General features: G+C 55.6%; 6 protein-coding genes across 6 annotated transcripts; 2 read left to right on the plus strand and 4 right to left on the minus strand.

The window, feature by feature from the left end:
* Positions 1–1,608: 1,608 nt before the first annotated feature.
* On the plus strand, positions 1,609–2,376 carry PG997_011611 (uncharacterized protein; the record flags this gene model as incomplete). The annotated part of the gene is made up of 1 exon (XM_066815926.1): positions 1,609–2,376. The coding sequence occupies one exon, from the start codon at positions 1,609–1,611 to the stop codon at positions 2,374–2,376; it is 768 nt and encodes a 255-aa protein (XP_066665216.1).
* Positions 2,377–2,931: 555 nt separating this feature from the next.
* On the minus strand, positions 2,932–3,919 carry PG997_011612 (uncharacterized protein; the record flags this gene model as incomplete). Its single annotated transcript, XM_066815927.1, has 2 exons — positions 2,932–3,689; positions 3,895–3,919. 2 exons carry the CDS (start codon positions 3,917–3,919, stop codon positions 2,932–2,934), a joined length of 783 nt encoding a protein of 260 aa, XP_066665217.1.
* Positions 3,920–5,063: 1,144 nt separating this feature from the next.
* Positions 5,064–7,309, minus strand: PG997_011613 (uncharacterized protein; the record flags this gene model as incomplete). The annotated part of the gene is made up of 9 exons (XM_066815928.1): positions 5,064–5,502; positions 5,597–5,762; positions 5,826–6,071; positions 6,186–6,279; positions 6,363–6,455; positions 6,533–6,589; positions 6,648–6,802; positions 6,873–6,990; positions 7,052–7,309. Coding segments are annotated over 9 exons (1,626 nt in total), but the record flags the coding sequence as incomplete, so codon positions are not given.
* Positions 7,310–8,741: 1,432 nt separating this feature from the next.
* Positions 8,742–9,194, plus strand: PG997_011614 (NADH:ubiquinone oxidoreductase- B18 subunit; the record flags this gene model as incomplete). Its single annotated transcript, XM_066815929.1, has 3 exons — positions 8,742–8,772; positions 8,859–8,983; positions 9,090–9,194. The coding sequence occupies 3 exons, from the start codon at positions 8,742–8,744 to the stop codon at positions 9,192–9,194; spliced, it is 261 nt and encodes an 86-aa protein (XP_066665219.1).
* A 1,801-nt stretch (positions 9,195–10,995) lies between these two features.
* On the minus strand, positions 10,996–12,684 carry PG997_011615 (uncharacterized protein; the record flags this gene model as incomplete). The annotated part of the gene is made up of 3 exons (XM_066815930.1): positions 10,996–11,777; positions 11,857–11,909; positions 11,978–12,684. The coding sequence occupies 3 exons, from the start codon at positions 12,682–12,684 to the stop codon at positions 10,996–10,998; spliced, it is 1,542 nt and encodes a 513-aa protein (XP_066665220.1).
* Positions 12,685–14,144: 1,460 nt separating this feature from the next.
* Positions 14,145–18,195, minus strand: PG997_011616 (uncharacterized protein; the record flags this gene model as incomplete). Its single annotated transcript, XM_066815931.1, has 3 exons — positions 14,145–15,650; positions 15,708–17,387; positions 17,446–18,195. 3 exons carry the CDS (start codon positions 18,193–18,195, stop codon positions 14,145–14,147), a joined length of 3,936 nt encoding a protein of 1,311 aa, XP_066665221.1.
* Positions 18,196–18,273: the final 78 nt, after the last annotated feature.

Genomic DNA, 18,273 nt, shown 5'->3' on the forward strand with positions numbered 1-18,273 from the left:
CAGACAGATAAACCAGGCCAGCGGTCGGATCACGTGTCCTGCAAATCCATCCATCCATCCGGTACTGCGAAGAATATCTTTTTGACTGGCGAAGTGATGCTATTGGGCGGTCTGGCCAGCGGGAGCCGGCATACGTAGGTCCTTGTTTTTTTATGATTGATATGCCCGGCGGCATATGCAGGTCGGAGGCAGGTGTGTGCAACAGCTACCCCATATGAGCCGCACGGCTCTGTGCTTTTCGCCAGCCAGGTAGTTAGACAAGGTAGGACAGCATATGCTACATGAGATAACCAGTACCTGTGCGGGCGCGATGATTATATATTCATCATCTAGCTTCGATAAGCAGCAGCAGTAGTGGTGATCCTAACGCACGACCACCAGGGAAGGACGTCTTAGCCGGTCACAGCAAAGAGGGGAGTGCGCTCTTTTCTACACCATCAACATCGATTAATAAACGGTTTTCGTTTTCCCCCAGCAGCGATGGATGTTGGGCTAGGTGACATGGTTCAAACACTGGCGTGTGCGAACGAACAGCCACATGCAAGCCATCATATAAAGTTGGGCTCCTCCGTCTTCGTCTCCTCCCTCCGTCTCCCCCGCCACCGCAATCTAGGCTGTTTCAGTAATCAAAACCCCCCTTCAGTTTCCGCAAAGCTCGCGCGAAAGCAAGAAGAATAACGATGGAGCTAGCTAGTAGGACGTGTAAGCTTGACACTGACAGATAGACACCGCCTTGGCATCATCAACCATTCGAGGCCGTGCGACGTCGGATATGGCTGGTAACCGGCGGAGGTAAGGAGAAGGAGGAGGAGGGGAGAATATGGGGATTTTCTTTTTCTTAGTTTGGGCACCAATCACGTTCGATGCAGAAAGATATGCAATGCATGTCGCAGCCGCGCATATTCTGAGCATATTTTTGCCTACGCAATCAATCGGCTTGCTTGCTGGCCCTTCCAGCCCACCGCCTCCTCCTGCGGCTCGATGGATGGGGAGGCGGAGGAGGAGGGGAACAGATAACGGCGCCGTTCCTGCAACTTCGAACAACACCTTTCCAATCTAGTTTTATTCCTGGCCTCTTTTTCTACTTCTATCCTTTTTCCTCTCCAGTCCTAAGTTTAAACCGAAAAAAAGTCCAAGTGGCCGGCTCGAGCAACCAGTTCTCGGCATATGCCCATCGACCGCATCCCGGAGATGCTTGTGTATAAGATCCCCCTCTAGTCCCTCCTTCTCGTAACCGCCTGGCGTGTGTCAAGTCGTTCGTGGGCGTTGCCAGATAAGTGCGTGGTGGCGTTTGGGTCCCCCTACGGCGGCGTACGCAGTAGCAGCTGTCGAGTGTTTGTGTCATTTGAGACGAGACATCGAGAACCACAACATCCACTTTCGAAGACAGCCACGATACTCCATCTCTTCTTTTTCTATTTTTCTTCTTCTTCTGTTTCTAGGTCTTCTCTCATTCTTTTCCGTCCTCGTCCTGGTATCATACTCTTTCCATTCGGAAGAAGCCGGGAGGTCGAAAACAAGTACCCAGAAAAGGGAAGGGAACCGGAAGGAGAGCAGAAATTCAGAAGGGGGAAAAATATTAGAACAAGCCGACGACGCGAGCCCAACATGACGACGACGCTGTCCCTCTGCCTCGAGCTGGCCCTGGTCCTGCTCATCTGCACCTCCCTCATCGAGGTCGGCCTGGTCAGCACGACGCTGGCCTGGCTGCACACGACGGCGAGCGCCGGCTTCCACTTCTACGACGGCGCGACCCCGGACTCGCCCCAGTACACGCTCGCGGGCGTCCCGGCCAACTTCCTGATCAACCAGGTCTACGTCGCGCTCGCCGACGCGGGCGGCGCCGCGTTTCTGCTCGTCTGCGTCGGCGGCTTCCTCGCCCTCTGGGCCCGCCGCCGCCACCTGAGGCTCTACCACCGCAACAGCTACCACCTCCGCCACAGCGCGTCCCTGCAGTCGCGCGCGCTGCTGTACTGCTACTACGCCTGGGTCGCGCTGCAAATCCCGCTGCTGCTCTTCACGGCGGCGACGCTGGGGTACGTCTACAACGTGACGGCGGCGCGGCAGGGCCAAAGCATCCGGATCGAGGCCGCGATGAAGGCTTCGTCCTCGACATCCGGGTCGGCGGACCCGTACCCGCTGGACTCGTGGACGCCGCAGAGCTGGTTCCCCGCCGTGCTCAATCTGGACCTGGTCGAGAGCCGCGGCGACGTCAAGGCCGCCGTCAGCATCATGAACGGCTGGTTCTGGAACCTGTGCCCCCTGCTCGTCATCCAGCTCGCCGTCGTGATCCTGGCCAAGCTGGAGCTGGTGCAGTGGCGGCGGGCGCGGCAGACGCGGACGAGCCACGAGATCAAGCGGCTCTCCCGGGTTTGAGTTTGATTTCCTTCTAAGAAAAGGAAGGGAGGGGGAAATAATGTGGGATATTGAAGGTGAACGACGATAGCGACGACATGATGACGAACATCAACCAAACCTTCAGAATGAGGAAACGAAAATCTTTCAGGTTTATTCAAATCAAGACTGTCGACGAATATACCATACACGGCATGCGATTGGGACTTTTTGCCTCAGGCCCGCGGGGAGCATCGGCCAGAACGGGATCTGTCGCGTTTTAGGAAGGGAAGGAAAGATGCGACCTGCTCTGGCTGGGTTACTCAAGGAGCAGTGGGGTATATACTCTAATGGGGTGGCATTATGGAACTAAAAGAATGGTGAACAATTGGCTCGCAACCAAAACCGGGATCTGGCTTGCAGGTAGGCGGCCACCATCCCCGGTACGAATCTTCATGAGGAACTCATCTCTCTGGCGTAAAGGCGCATATTTGCATGGTCAGGATAGATCAATAAAAGTCCTTCTCCATTACCCATGCTTCTACCTGTGCTTCTTGCTTGGGGAACTGATTGGGCGGCGAAGTAGGTTAACAGCGATTAGGGGATTGGAGGTCGTGTCAGGTACGGAGTTCTCTCAAACAAGCCCCAAGCATGCCTCTTTCTCCAATGGCCCCTGCCAGTCTCCAGAACGCCCAAGAGGCCCTGGAGCCTCACCAGGGCGCCCGTCAGCACCAAGACGTGCATCAGGTTGTGGCTCTGGCCGAGGTAGTCGAACGCGCCCGGGAACCAGCGCTCGGGGATCCTGGCCGCGTAGACGGCCGAGCCGGAGAAGTTGATGACGGCTAGTCCCAGGAAGCTCTCGAGGCCCATCATGCTGTTTAGTACCGGGTAGCCGTATAGCACTAGGCCGTGAAAGATGGGGGCGAAGAGGCTGGCCCCTAAGAACAGGTACAGCAGGAACCGCGTCGTTCGGTATGCCGGCTGCCGAAACTTTGGCCGCAGGGTGAAGACGCCGCATCCAAGAGCCGTGGCTGACAGGAAGCATACGTATTCTATTTGCAGTGCTTCATGGCAGTTGAAGGCGAAATGGGCCCCTGAAACACCAGTGCCCCAAAGGACGAGCACGATGCCCAGATGATCCAGCTCATTACCGATCTTGTGCATACCGGGGCTATGGTCCGAAAATGTATGGAAGAATGTCGAGAGGGCGAAGCAGACGATGACAGCGAAATAGTACACCCCGAGCGCCAGCCCATTCCCGAAGGAGGCATTGTAGATGGGGCGTTGGTGCTGTAGATACTGGAGGGAGCTCCGAAGAAGCCAGAGCGCGCCAAGCAGATGAGACCAGATGTTTGCTGCAGGACTATGTGGTGAGCTTCAAGGAGAGGGAGTAATTGAGAGAGGGTAGCTCACTAGTCTCGTTATGCACCTGGAAGACACTCCTGAGCGACTTGGGATGAGAAAAGCTCGCAGCACTGGAGGATCATGTCAATTCATGGGTCTTTGCTGCCTGCCTTCGAGAACGGAACCCCGTAGGCCAAGCTCGTTCGAGTGACCTACCGGTAGCCTGTGATGATGTACTCATTATCGCTGTGGAGGAGAACAGCCCGTATCAGCGAACGCGTATGAAAGGCAATCGATACTGCCAGCGGATTTCAGCTTCGGATTCACGCACCGCTGCCATGGCACTACAGGGGAAGGCGTATGTATGTTAGTGAGATGGTTCATTCGGTATGAATTCGTTGGAAGATAGACATACGGATCTCGCCCCATGTAAGCAGCCTGGGCTTTGCCCGTCTCCCAGATCTTGACATCATTTCAGCAAGGTGTCAGATGTAGTGTGTGAGTAACGAGACATGCTTCCCAATCACGAGTCGGTCTCATCCTTTATTGATGCTAAGCGCCGGTCGGGATGGACGCCCGGCTTCTGCCCCGCATTCCGGCGGGCGTTGGTCGCACCCCTTGCCCAAATCATGCCATATCGATACTACCACCCATGGAATGGTTTCCTTCTTCTAACCGCCAGACTTTAACCTCCCGATCATTGAGAGATGCTCCCAGGCATGTGCATATCTCCAACGGTATGTATGACCTACCTCAGTATGTACGTAATCATGCCTAACCGCATTGCCAAGAAATACCGACTCGGAACCCATCCAGCCGGTTCATTCAACCATTGGCACCACCATGAAAGTGTTTTGACGCCGACGCCGTGACTTGCGCTCGCGTCGTCAAGACCTTCTCCTTGATTCAATCAGTTTTCGTCAACTCCAAATCCAACTTTACAAATAGAACGTTCCATATTTCCGGCGATTCTAACTTTTGCCCCCATCTGCATCTGAATGAATCTGATGAGTTTCGTGTTTGCTCAAGGGACAGGAACGTGGGATGACTTGACTTGAGATGGGATGAGTTCAGCCCTGGCCTTGGCTTGGGCCGAGCTGGGTTGGAGGCCAAGCCCCTTTTAGCGCGTAGTTGCATTAGCATTGGTGCATCACCCACTACAAGGTCGTCAACTACGTCTTCATGGATTGCAGAGAAGTTATCCAGAATCGTAAAAATATATACAATATGAATTCTGATATGTAGAAATATCGATATATGATAAAAGAAACATGTCCAAAACGCTTGCTGTCCACCAACGCCACCTCCCCCAAACTTCAAGTAGCAACCCGAGTCCCGACCAAAGCCCAGCTACGCCTTCAAGGTAGGTCTATTCCCGATCCCACCCCTAACCACCCGCCTCCGTTCTTTGCCCCCTTATAGAAATCCCCAACCCACGCCGTAATCTGCCTAACCTCCGCCTCCATCGCCGCCTGCACAGGTGGATGCACCGCGTTCCGCAGCAGCAGATCATTACAGTGCCGCGACCCCTCGATCAAGATGACGGGCGCCTGGGCTGTGCCCTGGAACGGCCCGCCCGGCCGGAACGTGGACGAGACGCTCGCGGGCCGCCAGGGGTCGTACTGCCCGTTGGACGTCAGCACGCGCGTCGTGTTGGTGTACAGCCAGCCGCCCGTCTCGGCGTTGAGCCGCTCGGCCGTGTCGCCCTTGGCGCTGTTGTACGTGAACTTGCCCTCGCGCGGGAACCACAGCTCGCACTGGCGCTGGTAGTAGCTCGCGTTGACGAGGCGGGAGAAGACGGTGGGGATGCCTGCGGGGGCGCCGCTGTGGTTTTGTATCATGGTCAGTGGTTTTGTTCTCTATAGAAAAACGATGCTCCCTTTCGGGGGCGACTAATTGGAAGCGACGGATGGCTTACGTCTGGTAGTAGAAGAAGGGCTCATTGCAGGTCATCCAAACCCAGGTCCGGCCCACCGTGTTTTGGGGCGAGTAGTCCTTGAAGGCTTCCATGGAGCTGTCGTACGAGTTGAAACACTGAACGTTCATCTTGCCTTTCCAGTCCTTGTAGCCATACTGCTCACAGTCTAGAGAGAGAAACAGTCAGCAATAGCACATTCACGAGTGTCCGATATGAGAAGGGTACCCACATCCTGGGAGATATGATTTCTTGAACCACTTGGCAAAGTTGGGGAGTGCGCTTTTCAGCCCGACGCCTTGTTGGCCGTAGGCAAAAGAGGTATTGGTAAAGGCACCCTCGATGGCATCACACATCTGGTAGAACTTGGAGTAACCGGAGTCGAACTGGATACTCTGCCATGCCCAGATAGGAGACGAGATGGCACTGGCGGCATCCTCATCCATCTCGAGATCGTCGACACCGAACATCTTCTTGACTGTATTGCGCAGTGTTAGTGACCGGATCTTATGATTGCGCTTGGGAATCTTCAATAATGCATGATGTAGACACGCTGCTTGGGCTTGACACCCCGACTTGGACATGTACTTACGCGCACTCTTCTCCTTATCCGAGCCTTGCGTGAAGGTCTGGTCCACATAGTCGATGATGGCCGAGTAGTCCGAACTACAGTTCTGGGGCATGCCCTGGGCCGAGCGTCAGAAGCTTCGAAATCCCAAGTATTTGACTTTGTGTGTCGGTGCGGCGCGCGGCTCGTGGAATTACTCACATCTTGGATCGGCTGGAAGTATTGCCAGTAGTCGTAGATGGCCTGGAGCGGACCGCTGCTTCCGTGGTATGCCCAGAAGGTACCCGGGGCCAACTGCGCAAGATGTGAGTTAGTGTCTGGTGACGCAATCCGTGTACGATTATTCGCGCTCGCGCTCCCACTTCACTCACCTTTTCGATCCAAACTGCTAGGGCACCAGGGTAGGAACCTCCGGTGAAAACCCAGGGCTGGCAAGTAGAGTCAGCAACCGAATCGATTCCACCAGTCTTGAATCAAATATCGTACCGCTTGCGGCGCATTGGTCTTCCCGCTAGGGTCGAAAGGCAGCTTGACGTTGCGCGCAAAGTTGACAAAGTCGGCCACGCTCTGCTGCAACGTCAAGTACTGCAAGTTCTTGGTGGTCTGCTCGTCGAACGGGCTCGAGTTTCCCCAGTAGCGATCTGTCTCTCCGTATTAGGATTCCGTCGCGTAGCATGAGCTGTAGTAGTAGGAAGGGGAGTTCGCTCATACGTTCAAGGATGATGACTGCGCCGCTGACGGACTTGGCGTACATGCCGGTCAGTGCTTTCTCGGTCAAATAGCCCGTGTACCCAGCAGCGGCGACCTCGCCCGGTGTCATAATGACAACCTGTTGACGGTCAGCTCAGGGGAAATCTACCGCACGTATGAGAGGTCTTGTTTGGACGCACGGGGGAACCAGGACCCTTCCAGTTGGTCGCATTGTACCAAAACGACTGGGAGAAAGTCCCGACGTCCGGATTATCGTGGTCAATCAACTGCGTAAAAGTGCCAGTGCCGGTCATGGGGTCGGAAACATCCATCAGGGAGGTCATTTCGTTGTCGGCCAACTCGAGAGGTTCCATCCTGGGTGCCGGCGGGAACAAGCCGAGAGAGGCCTGGAACCACGCAGCACCCGTGAACAGAGACACGAACACCGAATTCCTCATCTCGACGACGACGTCAAACCAGAAGCGGTAGGGGACACGAAAAGACAGCAACGTCCGACGCGAGGGAAGGGCGAGAATGGATGAGATTCAGACCTACCGGACCAGAAAGCCCGAAGGCGCACACAGAGGGATCACTTGGCTTATAAACATTTAACACATACCTACACGAGCGCCCAAGGCGATAACGGTGCGCGCCATATCCGGATCCTCTGGCGGCATGTGCCGGAGCGCTCTGGCAAACTAATGTACTTACCCATGCCGAGTCTTGACAATGGACGCAGCATCGAGGGGACTGAGATGCAACCGATCGGCACGGGGATCATATCTGCAGCGCTTTGCTCAAGAAGGCCCAATCGCCAGGCTGCCCGCGTATCTCTGACCGGGGGGCTGAGATAACAAGCAGCAGGCAGCCGGCCGCGATGGCCCAAATAGGCAGTAAACAAGATCGATTGCCAATGGGCGGTCACCCCACCCGCGCATAGGCCGATCCGTCAGATAGCTTCAGTCCGGAAGTTGAGTTGACGGTTGACCAGTGCCGCAGGACCGCTAAGCTGCTTCTAGAAGGTCCGAGTGCGATGGGTGCAGCGGGTGCCACGACGGGCCTGCAGTGCCTGGCGAGGCGGCAGATGAGCTGGGGCATCTGATGAAAGTGTAAAAGAAAAAGAAAAGGAAGGTCACGGTCTAGATAGTGTCATTGTCACTCTCTACTAGGCGAGTCAAGCATGTCAATGTGCGCGACCGCCAGAGGATCCGGAGTCAGTAGATGGAAACTCAGATGGCGGTTGGGTCTTGGCATGTTCTCGTCATCATTGATTCTGGGCAGGAAATCGATGGCTATACCAGGACTCCTGAGACGAGCAGTTCAATGCGACCTTGCTGTCCATTTCGACCGGATTTGGTGCACAATAGCAATAACCGTGGACCGTAGAGCCGACCACCGGCAGGCTTGTTGTTGCTGCTGTTACACGCAGTTCGCGGGAGCGGGAGACATCCACCAGTTTGGTCGCTCTTGGGAAACCTCGCCTACTTCCGGGATGTCTCAAGGGACATTACCAGCAAACAGCAAATAGATGCAACACTGCTAAGTCGTAGGATTAGGTTGACTTTCGAATTGGATCAAGCGAGAGTGTTTATTCATTGATGCTCTGCTATATTAATTGCACCTCGAACTGCAACCCTCCAGCCACAGTGAGGTGAGTGAAGTGGGGCATACCTCACCTGCCAGCCGCAAAATCGGCAATTCATTCCACCGCCGCCGACCAACTGGACGACCGGGGAAGCTAAGCGTGCCTCCAAGCGGATATGCGCCATTGAGGTTCAATTGGCATCGAGGTAGAGCTTTGAAGTCCATTGAACGACGTCTTGACGACAGCGACATTCGCCCCCAACCAATTCAACTCCCCCCACGAGCACGTTCTTTCGACCAGCAAACATGGCCGGAAGCTCTGCCGAGTCTCTGCCCAGTAAGCCCAGCCATGCGCCCGCGCGCCCTCCATCATCTATGTATGCCCGTAGTAGCAGCAGCAACCAACTGACGTTTCCTTCACAGAGGCGACCCGCGAGGAGATGCGGGAGGCCAAGCTGCCGATCCAGTACCGCGACAGCTGCGCGAACCTCTTGATCCCGCTGAACCGCTGCCGTCAAGGTACCTACTACCTGCCCTGGAAGTGCGGTGTACGTTCAACCACAGCCGACCCCCGAGACCCGCGAGAGGATCGACCAGCTCAGGAACAGAAAACCCAGAGGACCGAAATGCTGACATTTTCTACTACACTTACAGGACGAGCGCCACAGCTATGAGAAGTGCCAATACGAGGAGTTCAAGAAGCGGGTGGTCAAGATGAACGAGCTCCGAGAGGCCAAGGAGGGCGCGCGCAGCAACTAGGCCGGAGGCAGCGGCAGTCACGGATAGAGGGGGAAAGACCTTGTACATATAGGCCCGCGAGACGGAATGGCGAAGCTACGACACGCAATTGATACGAATAGAGATCAACCCGCTGTGCCCTTGGATCATCTCCCGTGCTTTTGTTGGGAGATCCTCAAGCCAATGTCTTCCATGGAACCTCTGCGAATCTCAAATCGTGGTGTTGTGATTTGACCATCTTGAGGCATACGGTTTGGTATGGAGGGGTTCACGTGCCTTGAGGTTGAGGCCACTGGCAGGACTACCGATGTTGTACGACGGCGGCACTTCCGAACGGCGTATATCCGTTGGGAGCAAGTGAACCGACTGGCTCGGCCCGGGCAGAAGGTCCAGCAAACAGGGCCCAGCTTGCCCAGCCCGGGTGGCTGGCAAGAAGAATTCGGATTTAGAACAAGGGTCAGCCAATGTCGGACCTGCGAGGATAGAAGACCGGGCTTCCGATGGCTCGCTCCCGTACGAAACCGAGAACCTGTGGGCTGGTAGGTAGATATGGCAAGGGATGATGCATGCTCGTCAGGGCCACTTGCTGTTCCCACGCTGTGTCCATGTTCTTCGTGGCCCAAATTGCGCCAGGGACGTATGAGCCGCAACAGAAACCTCCGGCCTGAAGGCACTGGGGGTTCGCTGTGTTGATTCCCAAGTTCCCAGTTACTGACCCTTGCACTTATTTTTGTCACTTGGGAATACCAGCGTCTGTATCTGAGGCTTGCACAGGGATACTGGCCGTGGGTGGTGCCCGGGAAGGAGGAGACGCGGGTTTATCGAGCTCGCACTTCGGGCACGAAAACCAAGGAGACAAATCACACAACTTGGACTGGACTCGATGGATATGAAAACTCATCATCACCATACGTGGCATTTTGGACAAGGTATTTTGACAAGTGTTCCGGTGAAGCCGAGTCTGTGTCCACTTGAACCTATCAATGGCATTTACCCGCTGGGTGTCACTCCTACCGGCGGTTATTCCGAGATCTTCTCATGGGGGATGACGTAAATGATGCCGTTCGTAAATCTCTTTCTTGATGGGCATGGTGTGCATGTTGCCGAACGAGCCGCTCCCTGCAGTGTTATCCGATGCCTCCGTGAAGCGAAGGCCCCCATGTCGGCCGAGAGCCGGTCTCCTCAAATCCGGTATATCTCAAGCCTTATTCCGAAGAGTACGTAACCAATGGAAGATTTCTTATTACTGTATAATTTTTTTCAAGGATCTGCTCCATCTCCAGTATCCAGTAGACTAGATCAGAAACCAGGAAATCAAGGTTACTACAGAGATTGGGGATGAAGATCGTTTTTAGAAAGTGGCCTAGCTGCGACGGGTCTGGGACGGGATTTAAGAATTTGGCAGTTAGTTGGCAGGAGATACGGGTCTCGGGAAGTTTTCTAGAACGCCCTTGCGCCCCCTGTTTTCCCTCCCTGAAAATCAAGAACTCGCTGCGACGCTGTGGGGAAGAGACAAGGACCAGATACTGACCAGGACCAGGATATCGAACCAAACTTCACAAATGAAATAAGCTTTAGTGTTTTCGGGTTATTATTTTGTATTTGTATTATTATGCTGACAGAATTATTCTGGTTATTATTGGTTATTATTGACTAAGCAGTCCGGTTGGACATCGTCTAGAGTAGGCAACGAGTGACTTTGCTGGTTGGCAGGAGCAAGCAAGCAAGCGCAAGCAGGGATGCTTAACAGGCAGGTATTAGCAATCAAAGCAATTGATTGGTGGCTGGACCCTCTCTTCCTGTCACCCCTTTTCAGGGCAACTTAGTCGAACTTGTGGCCGTACCCATCATTGCCAGCCTCGGCCGCGGAAACGCCCTTCATGATATTGACCTCGCCGGCGCGCACGTACGGCGCGCCCGACGCGAACTTGCCGTCCATGGCGGGCACGGGCAGGTCGCGCCACGTCGCCTGGATGCGGGCCGCGCTCTCGAGCAGCTTGTCCTGGACCTTGGCGTAGTTGGCGGCGGTGAGCTTGCCGTCACGCTTGGCGAACTTGCCACCCACGAGGACGTGCTCGAGGTCGCCCGCGCCGGCGTGCAGGACGACGGCGGCGACGGGGTCGACCCAGCCGAGCAGGCCGGGGGTGCGGCCGTCGTAGACGAGGACGTCGGCGACGGCGCCCTCGGCGATGATGCCGATGTCGTCGCGGCGCAGGGCCTGGCCGCCGGCGCGGGTGGCGAGGAGGAAGGCCTGGTTGACGGACATGGGGTCGTTGGGCGGGATGGCGCCGTCCTTCAGGACATCCAAGTACAAAGCGTAGCGGGCGTGCTGGAGCCAGATGCGGGCCTGGGTCGCCATATCGGTCGAGTAGGTGAAGAAGGTGTCGACTCCCAAAGCCATCTGGTCCTGCACGCCAAAGTGGATGCTGGGCTCGTGCGAGTGGCCGTAGTGCATCTCGGACTCGGGCGTGTTGGAGAGGTACTGGTTGCACGAGTGCAGCAGCTCGGCGTCCTTCTCCGTCATGAAGGAGCCGTGCGAGAAGACGACGGGGATGCTGTCGTTGAGGAAGCCGAGCTCGTGCAGCAGCTCGGGGCTGTTGTTGGCTGTTGGTAAAAGGAGGTAAGGGTTAGCGTACTGGGGCTACTGTGGATGAGATATAGGGGGAGGGGGCATAGAACTTACTGGACCAAGGTCCTCCGAGGTAGTGGGCGGTCATGGCGGAGACGTTGTACTCACTGTAGCGCAAAGTCATTAGCTTCTCCTCTGGTTAAGGGGTAATTTCTGTCTTTGGAGAGGAACTTACCGAGCAAGAGCCATGACGTCCTGGGTCTCCTGGCCGTAGGGGTTGGCGTAGAAGGAGTCGTAGGCCATGGCGGGCGTGACGAGGGTGTCCTTGGTCGGGATCTCGCTCAGCAGATTGCGGAAGTCGGCAATCTGCTCGGGGACGGTGAAGTCGGTGACGTTGTGGAAGGCGTACGCCCAGAAGACGCGGGCGCCGCTGTCGACCGAGGCCTGCAGGCCCGCACGCGACGTCGCGTTGGACCAGGTGTGGTGCGCGTGGTCGAGCGAGGTCGTGGTGCCGGCGTTGAGGGCCTCGTACAGGCCCGCGAGCTGCCCGATGTAGACGTCGTCGGCCGTCATGTGGTCGCCCGCCACGAACTCGCCGAAGCGGTTGAAGTACTCGGCGAGCGACGTGTTGGACCCGATCGTCTTGAAGCCCGTCTGCCAGCCGTGGCGGTGCGTGTCGACGAAGCCCGGCGAGATGATCTTGCCCGTGCAGTCGACGACCTCGTGCGTCGCGTTGTCGGCGGCCGCGGGCACGGCCGCGCCCTTCTCGTAGACGCCCGCGATGCGGTCGTCCTCGATCAGGACGGAGCCGTCGCGCACGACGTTGAGGGACTGGCTGGCCTGGTCGAAGGCGATGACGGTGCCGCCAGAGAGGAGGACCGACGAGGCCTGGGCGGCGGCCACGAAGGTGGAGAGGATAGCAGCGGCCTTGGAGGAACCCATGATGGCTGTTTTCTTGGTTGTCTGGTTCTGGTCTTGTTCTTGTCTTCTTGGCTTGTCTACTTAAAGAGGCAGTAGGCAGTGAAGATCAAGTGCTTGGCTGCTAAAGACTGGCGCTGTTGCTGCTGCTGATCAGAGTAGCGAGAGAAGGTTGATACAGGCGGCCATGATCGACATTATATACACCCAGATCTCTCCCTCTTCGCATGAGCCCGAGTCCACCATGCCATGTACCTAGTATGCCATGCTCTCTGACCCGGTTCTGGCTATGACCATGATGGCCTGGTCGAGAGCCTCCATCTCCTCCTTTTCCCGCGCCCGCATAACCACAAATCACCACAATCGCACTTCAATCGTACTACAAAGTCGACTTACCAGATACTGCCAAGAACTATAGCGAGCTACTATAACAGAAGCATATCCACACCCACAGGCCACTCTTTCGATCTCCCAGCTGGCTAGCCTGCCTACGAGCCGTAACGCCGTAATTCCGCAAACCCGGTTCCCACTCTAGCGACTCTTCCGGACTTTCGAGAACGCATGTCCATCGTGAGAATTTTCTGTTGTTCTGGGCGCGCGCGCGCTTTGATCAAGAGGTGCATACGATGTGCGTTGGTCCCTTCAATCCACAATCGCCATTGCTAATCAGACCGCAAGATCGCCCGAACCTGCATTGCCTCAGGGGCATTCCTCCTCTTGCAGCGTTAGCATGCCGGCATTTCGGCAGCGGTGGAGCTCTGTCCGCAGATACATCGTGTTATACCACACGATAATTCCAATGCAAGTCTATTATAAGACCGAGAACTGCCGGGCGGGTGCTGCGCCGCCCGCCAACTCCCGGGTGGATAGCGTGCATATACCGTGACGTAAAGTATTCTACAGCATTCCTCTGATGCCCTTTCTTCTCACAGCAAAAGTCGTCTACTGCGCTGGCATTTCACGAACATGGCATGGGTATTGGCAAAACGGCATGATTATACTAACAGACAATGGGGCCGTCCGATGTAGAGTTACATCGAGATGGCCCACTATACATATTAAGGTAGTAGACTTAAGCTAAAAGCTTGTTCGCAGCTTGTTAAGCGGATATGTGACACTTCCGAGTGGCTGAGCGGTATGAGCGGTAACCACTTGTGGTCCCTCAAGGCCATGCATCCCGCAGAGCCGCCAACTAGGCAGTCCGACGAGACTTGACGCGCTGTTTGTACACGGATGCTGCGGTCTTAGGCTTGCGGACAGGTTGCGATGAGTGGTACGTCGCCCTCCTTCCCCCTCAACTTTCTTGCTGCGGCCGCTCAGGGCAGACGACACCTTTTCCGGCAGCTTCTTCTGGACCCATCCTGACCCATCAGGTAAAGCCGTGGAAGACTCTGTCGGTGCCCCTGTTTCATCGTATTCGTCTGCGGAATTCTGCAAGTGCTCCGACTGAGAGTCAGAGCCATGGCCCGAATCGGAGTCGGAACTTATCTCGACAACCTGTGTTCCGGGCGGTATGAAATGCTGCAGCGATGATCTGGGCACTGGGGAGAGTCCCGCTGCTTGACAAAGGGGCTTGTGGACTTGGTCTTGCGTAGCACGGGAGGCGGGGAGATATCGGATCCAACTCGGCCTCGAGCTCTTGTGGAAGGGTCCTGCGAAGACGCCAATATTTTTCTCCGATCCATGTCACCGCCCACCATGGACGAGGTTTCCATGTTCGCCTTCGACTGCGGGGCAGTCTGGAAGCTATCGGGGATAATGTTAGAATCCTCTTCGTTCTGTTGTTCCGGCAGCTCTTGAGACTCGTCCATGGCTTCTTCATTCTCCGAGCTCAAATCCGGCGGTAAGTGGGGCTGCTGGCGTGATTCTTGAGAACCGAACCACTGAGAGGATTTCTGCGAGCTTTCCCTCAATGCCGTGCTCAACGATGAAGATGAAGCGTCTGAATCGTCGTCGTGCTGCGCCTTAAAGGCGCATGCTGCGGGACTGGAGGTTCGAACGGCGCTGGGTGCAGGTGGCGAACCAACTTTTTCGCCAGATTCTTGTTGCTCGCTGATTTCAAGACCACCTCTCTCGCCCTCCGTAGCATCTTTCATTGAATCAGGCTCGGGCATTTCCCCTGTCGTGTCAAAGTCCGGTTGACGGCCGCTGTGGTCACTGCTGGCTGACGATGGACGCTCGACCACTTTCGGATAGGTCGACTTTGGTGTCCCGGTCAGAATATCGCCATTCGTATTGTTGAAATGCGTGGTTGGGACAGAAGATTGTTCGTGCGTGGGTGTAGTATGTCCACCATTAGGAAAGACGGGCTCGGCATCATCAGATGAAGGAACAGCCCAATCCATAGCAGGCTGGTGACTGGTCGGTCTTGGCTCTTGAGATCCTGGGGTCCTCTGACTAGAGCTAGTAATCTGCGAGAAGTCAGAGATTGGAACATTGTTGAATCGATGACCTTGGCCCGGCTGACCATTGGAAGAGTTGGTAGGCCCAGTCATCAAAGAATGATCGTCTTGGGAAGGGCGAGCATCCTCCATTCCAGAGTCCATGGTGGTCTCGAATGTAGGATACGTTGTTCCATCGTCTGCAGGATCTTGGTTCCCTGTAGCTTCACCAGACCCGATAACTTCGTCATCTGGGTTGTCCATGCTCACATCAACTCGTCTTTCGGCCGTGGGCGACGTCAAAGGGTCCTGCCGAACCCTTGGTTCCATCATTGTAGTGTACCCATCCATCACGGAGAAGCTTAGCTTCCGTCGGGCCTCCTCATCGGGGTCCTCATCTTCCTCATCGGCGTCTTCGTCATCTGGAGCCTCAAAACGGCCATAGATGCGTTGTCCGGTGTGCTCGTCGTACTGCTTCTCAGGGCGCTCAAGGTGGCGGTCCCTCTTCGCCAGGATGACTTCGAGCGCCTCATCCCCATGGATGTCCGTGATGAGACCAGTCAAATCCATAACCTGTGGTTGCCAATTGACAGCCTCGGACAGGATGAACTGGGTCAAAGATTAGCAAATGGCCAGTAGTTTTGGGTTCAAGCAAGAAGCACTTACTTGTTTCCATGTGATGACCATGCCAACTTGCGCCTGTCCGGGCTGGAGCTGTCTCAGCACAGCCAGATCCTTGGGCAACGAGGGGAGATCATCCAAGTCAGAATAATGCGTTCCAGCAACCGAGTGATCAGGCTGGGCGTGGTCGGCTTTGTCCATGGGCAGCTCTGGCTCGACGTCGTCATAATTGAGCCTCAGGTTCTCATCTTGGCTGCCGGCCTGACCCTGATAGCTGTAGTATGACTCCTCAACCGGCTGCAGAGACTCGTCATGCTTTCTCTTTGTGCCAGCAATACTAGTCTCTTCCTCCTGATCTTGACCAGCTGTCTCGGCCTCACCGCCACTCTTTTTTCCCTTTCGGGATCTGTTGCCTCGCTGCTGGGGATCCCATCGCTGCTCAAAGGGGAACGGCGGCTCACTCAGCTCAACTCCTTCGTACCAGCACTCAACAGCTCGATACTCAATCTGGTCGCGCCAGGCATCTGGGTCTTCTTCTAAGACTTCTGGATCAGTGGTTGTGTCCATAGTGTCTGCATTTTCAGCAGCACTTGTCTCCAAACGAGCGTTTTGCAGAGGCCGGACATTCTCCATGAGCTTAGCACTGAGCTTTTTCTCATCATCTTTTGTCTTCGGGTTACGGAGACCAAGGGCGCCAAAGAGCATGCGACGACCCGCACCTAAATCGACACGCCGCCTCTTTTGAGCCGAGGCTTCTGGATCGGTCTCCTGACTTGCCGGCGTCGCAACGCTCTTGTCACCAGGTTCCCCTACAGCAGGGTCCGGTGTAGATCGATCGCCGCGCCTTCGTTTGTTGCTCTTTTGCGAAATGGTAGTGGTATCGTCAACTTCGTTAGCCTCTAGCTCGCCATCCGGGCCAATGACCGCACCGCCAGAATTGAGGGCATCCAATAGTGCTTTACGCTTGGCTTCGAACAGCTCCTTCTCAGCATCCTGTGTCGATTTCTGCAGGTCTGGTTGAGACGTCGAGTCGGCTTGCATGGAGGCACCAGGATTCGCATTAGTCCCTGGGGCTTGTGCGGCCATCCTTTGGGCTCGAGCCGCGAGACGGCGCCGAGCGTTGCGTTGCTTGGTGGTCTGCTTTCCAGAGCCAGGCGGTACAAGGCTTTCGGGCCGCTGAGCTGCTCCGGAAGTTGATTGTGACTCTTGGGCTGCTGAAACGACGGCTTTCTGCGGTTGCTTGCTTGCATCACGGTCGGTCTGGTTTCCCTTCACTGTCGACTTGCGCTCAGCGTCCCGGCTTTTCGGAACTGGTTTCTCTTGCTCCGAATCGGAGCTTGAACTGTCACTTTCAGACTCGGACGAGGAATCGGAGTCTTGCGCACCGTCGCCAGGGGCAAAGTCCTCGTCGCTGCTTTCGCTATCGCTATGCTCCAAGTCGCTCTCTTCGTCGCTACTATCACTGGAATCCTCGTCGGACGAAGTGTCCTCGGAGTCGCTATCGGATTTCGTACCACGGTTTCCACGGGTGGCAGGTTTAGCGCTGCGCTTCGCAGATGTCTCTTCGGGGCCACTGTCGCTGTCGCTATCGCTCCCACTATTGCTGCTTTCAGACTCGCTGTCACTACTGCTGTCGTCGGATCCGCCAGTTGTGGGCTTCGATTTCGCTTTGGGTCCTGTACTTGCGTCCCGACTCGGTGGTACGCTGTCATTTGGTTTCTTTTCCTCCTCGAAAACTATGTGGTTCTTGGTACGACCGGATTGGGGGTCGTCGAAATAGAACCAGGGGGAGGCCACGGTGATCAAATTTCTTAACAAAATCATCAACTTCATCACCTTCAGAATTTGCCTCATCGTCGACCAGGCCAGCTTGATCGTGTGACTCGCTAGCTGGTGCTGGGCGTTCCAAAGCACGTCGACTTTTGCGTGATGTTTTGCCTGAGACACCGTCGGCGTCGGCGGCTGTTCCTTTCTCAGCGGCCTGCTCTCTGGACCGCTTTCGGAACTCATCGCGAGGAAGAACAGGCTCGGACACCTTTCGGAGTGCCTTGTACGCCAAGTCCACATTACCGCCGCACTTAGCGAGCATGGTATTGCAGAAGACGGTGATTGAGGGAAACGCCACACGAAGAAGACCGGGACCATCCAACGCGCTCAGATCCACCCCTTTCGGAGCAGCAAGTTGCACCGGGGCTTGGTCGGGAGAATTGTGGTCGCCTTTTTCATCATGACCAGATTCATCCTCTTTTGGAGACGAACCCTCATGTTCCGACTCAGCATCCTCATTATGATCCTCCTCGGAGTCCTGTTCGTCCATGGCTTCATCTAGTGGTTCGCCATCCGACACCGATTCGGATTCGTCGTTTTGGGCGTCATCTTCGTCATCGAGGCCTGAATCTTCCATCTCATCTTCCTCAAAATCCGAGTCGTCCTCCTCATCATCTGATGCATCGCCGAAGACCTGGGGCACAGTATTGATTTTGACACGCTTAGCGCCATTGTCGTTTTCTTCGCCATTCGTAAGGAGCAGCATGGAGCTGTCTCGATCTTGCTCCTGCTCCTCAGGATCGCTATCCTCGGCCGAACCCTCCTCGATTGCAATTCTTCGTCG

The sequence above is a fragment of the Apiospora hydei genome, assembly GCF_038363865.1.
Source record: "Apiospora hydei strain CBS 114990 chromosome Unknown utg000008l_segment0_segment0, whole genome shotgun sequence".
Taxonomy (NCBI): domain Eukaryota; kingdom Fungi; phylum Ascomycota; class Sordariomycetes; order Amphisphaeriales; family Apiosporaceae; genus Apiospora; species Apiospora hydei.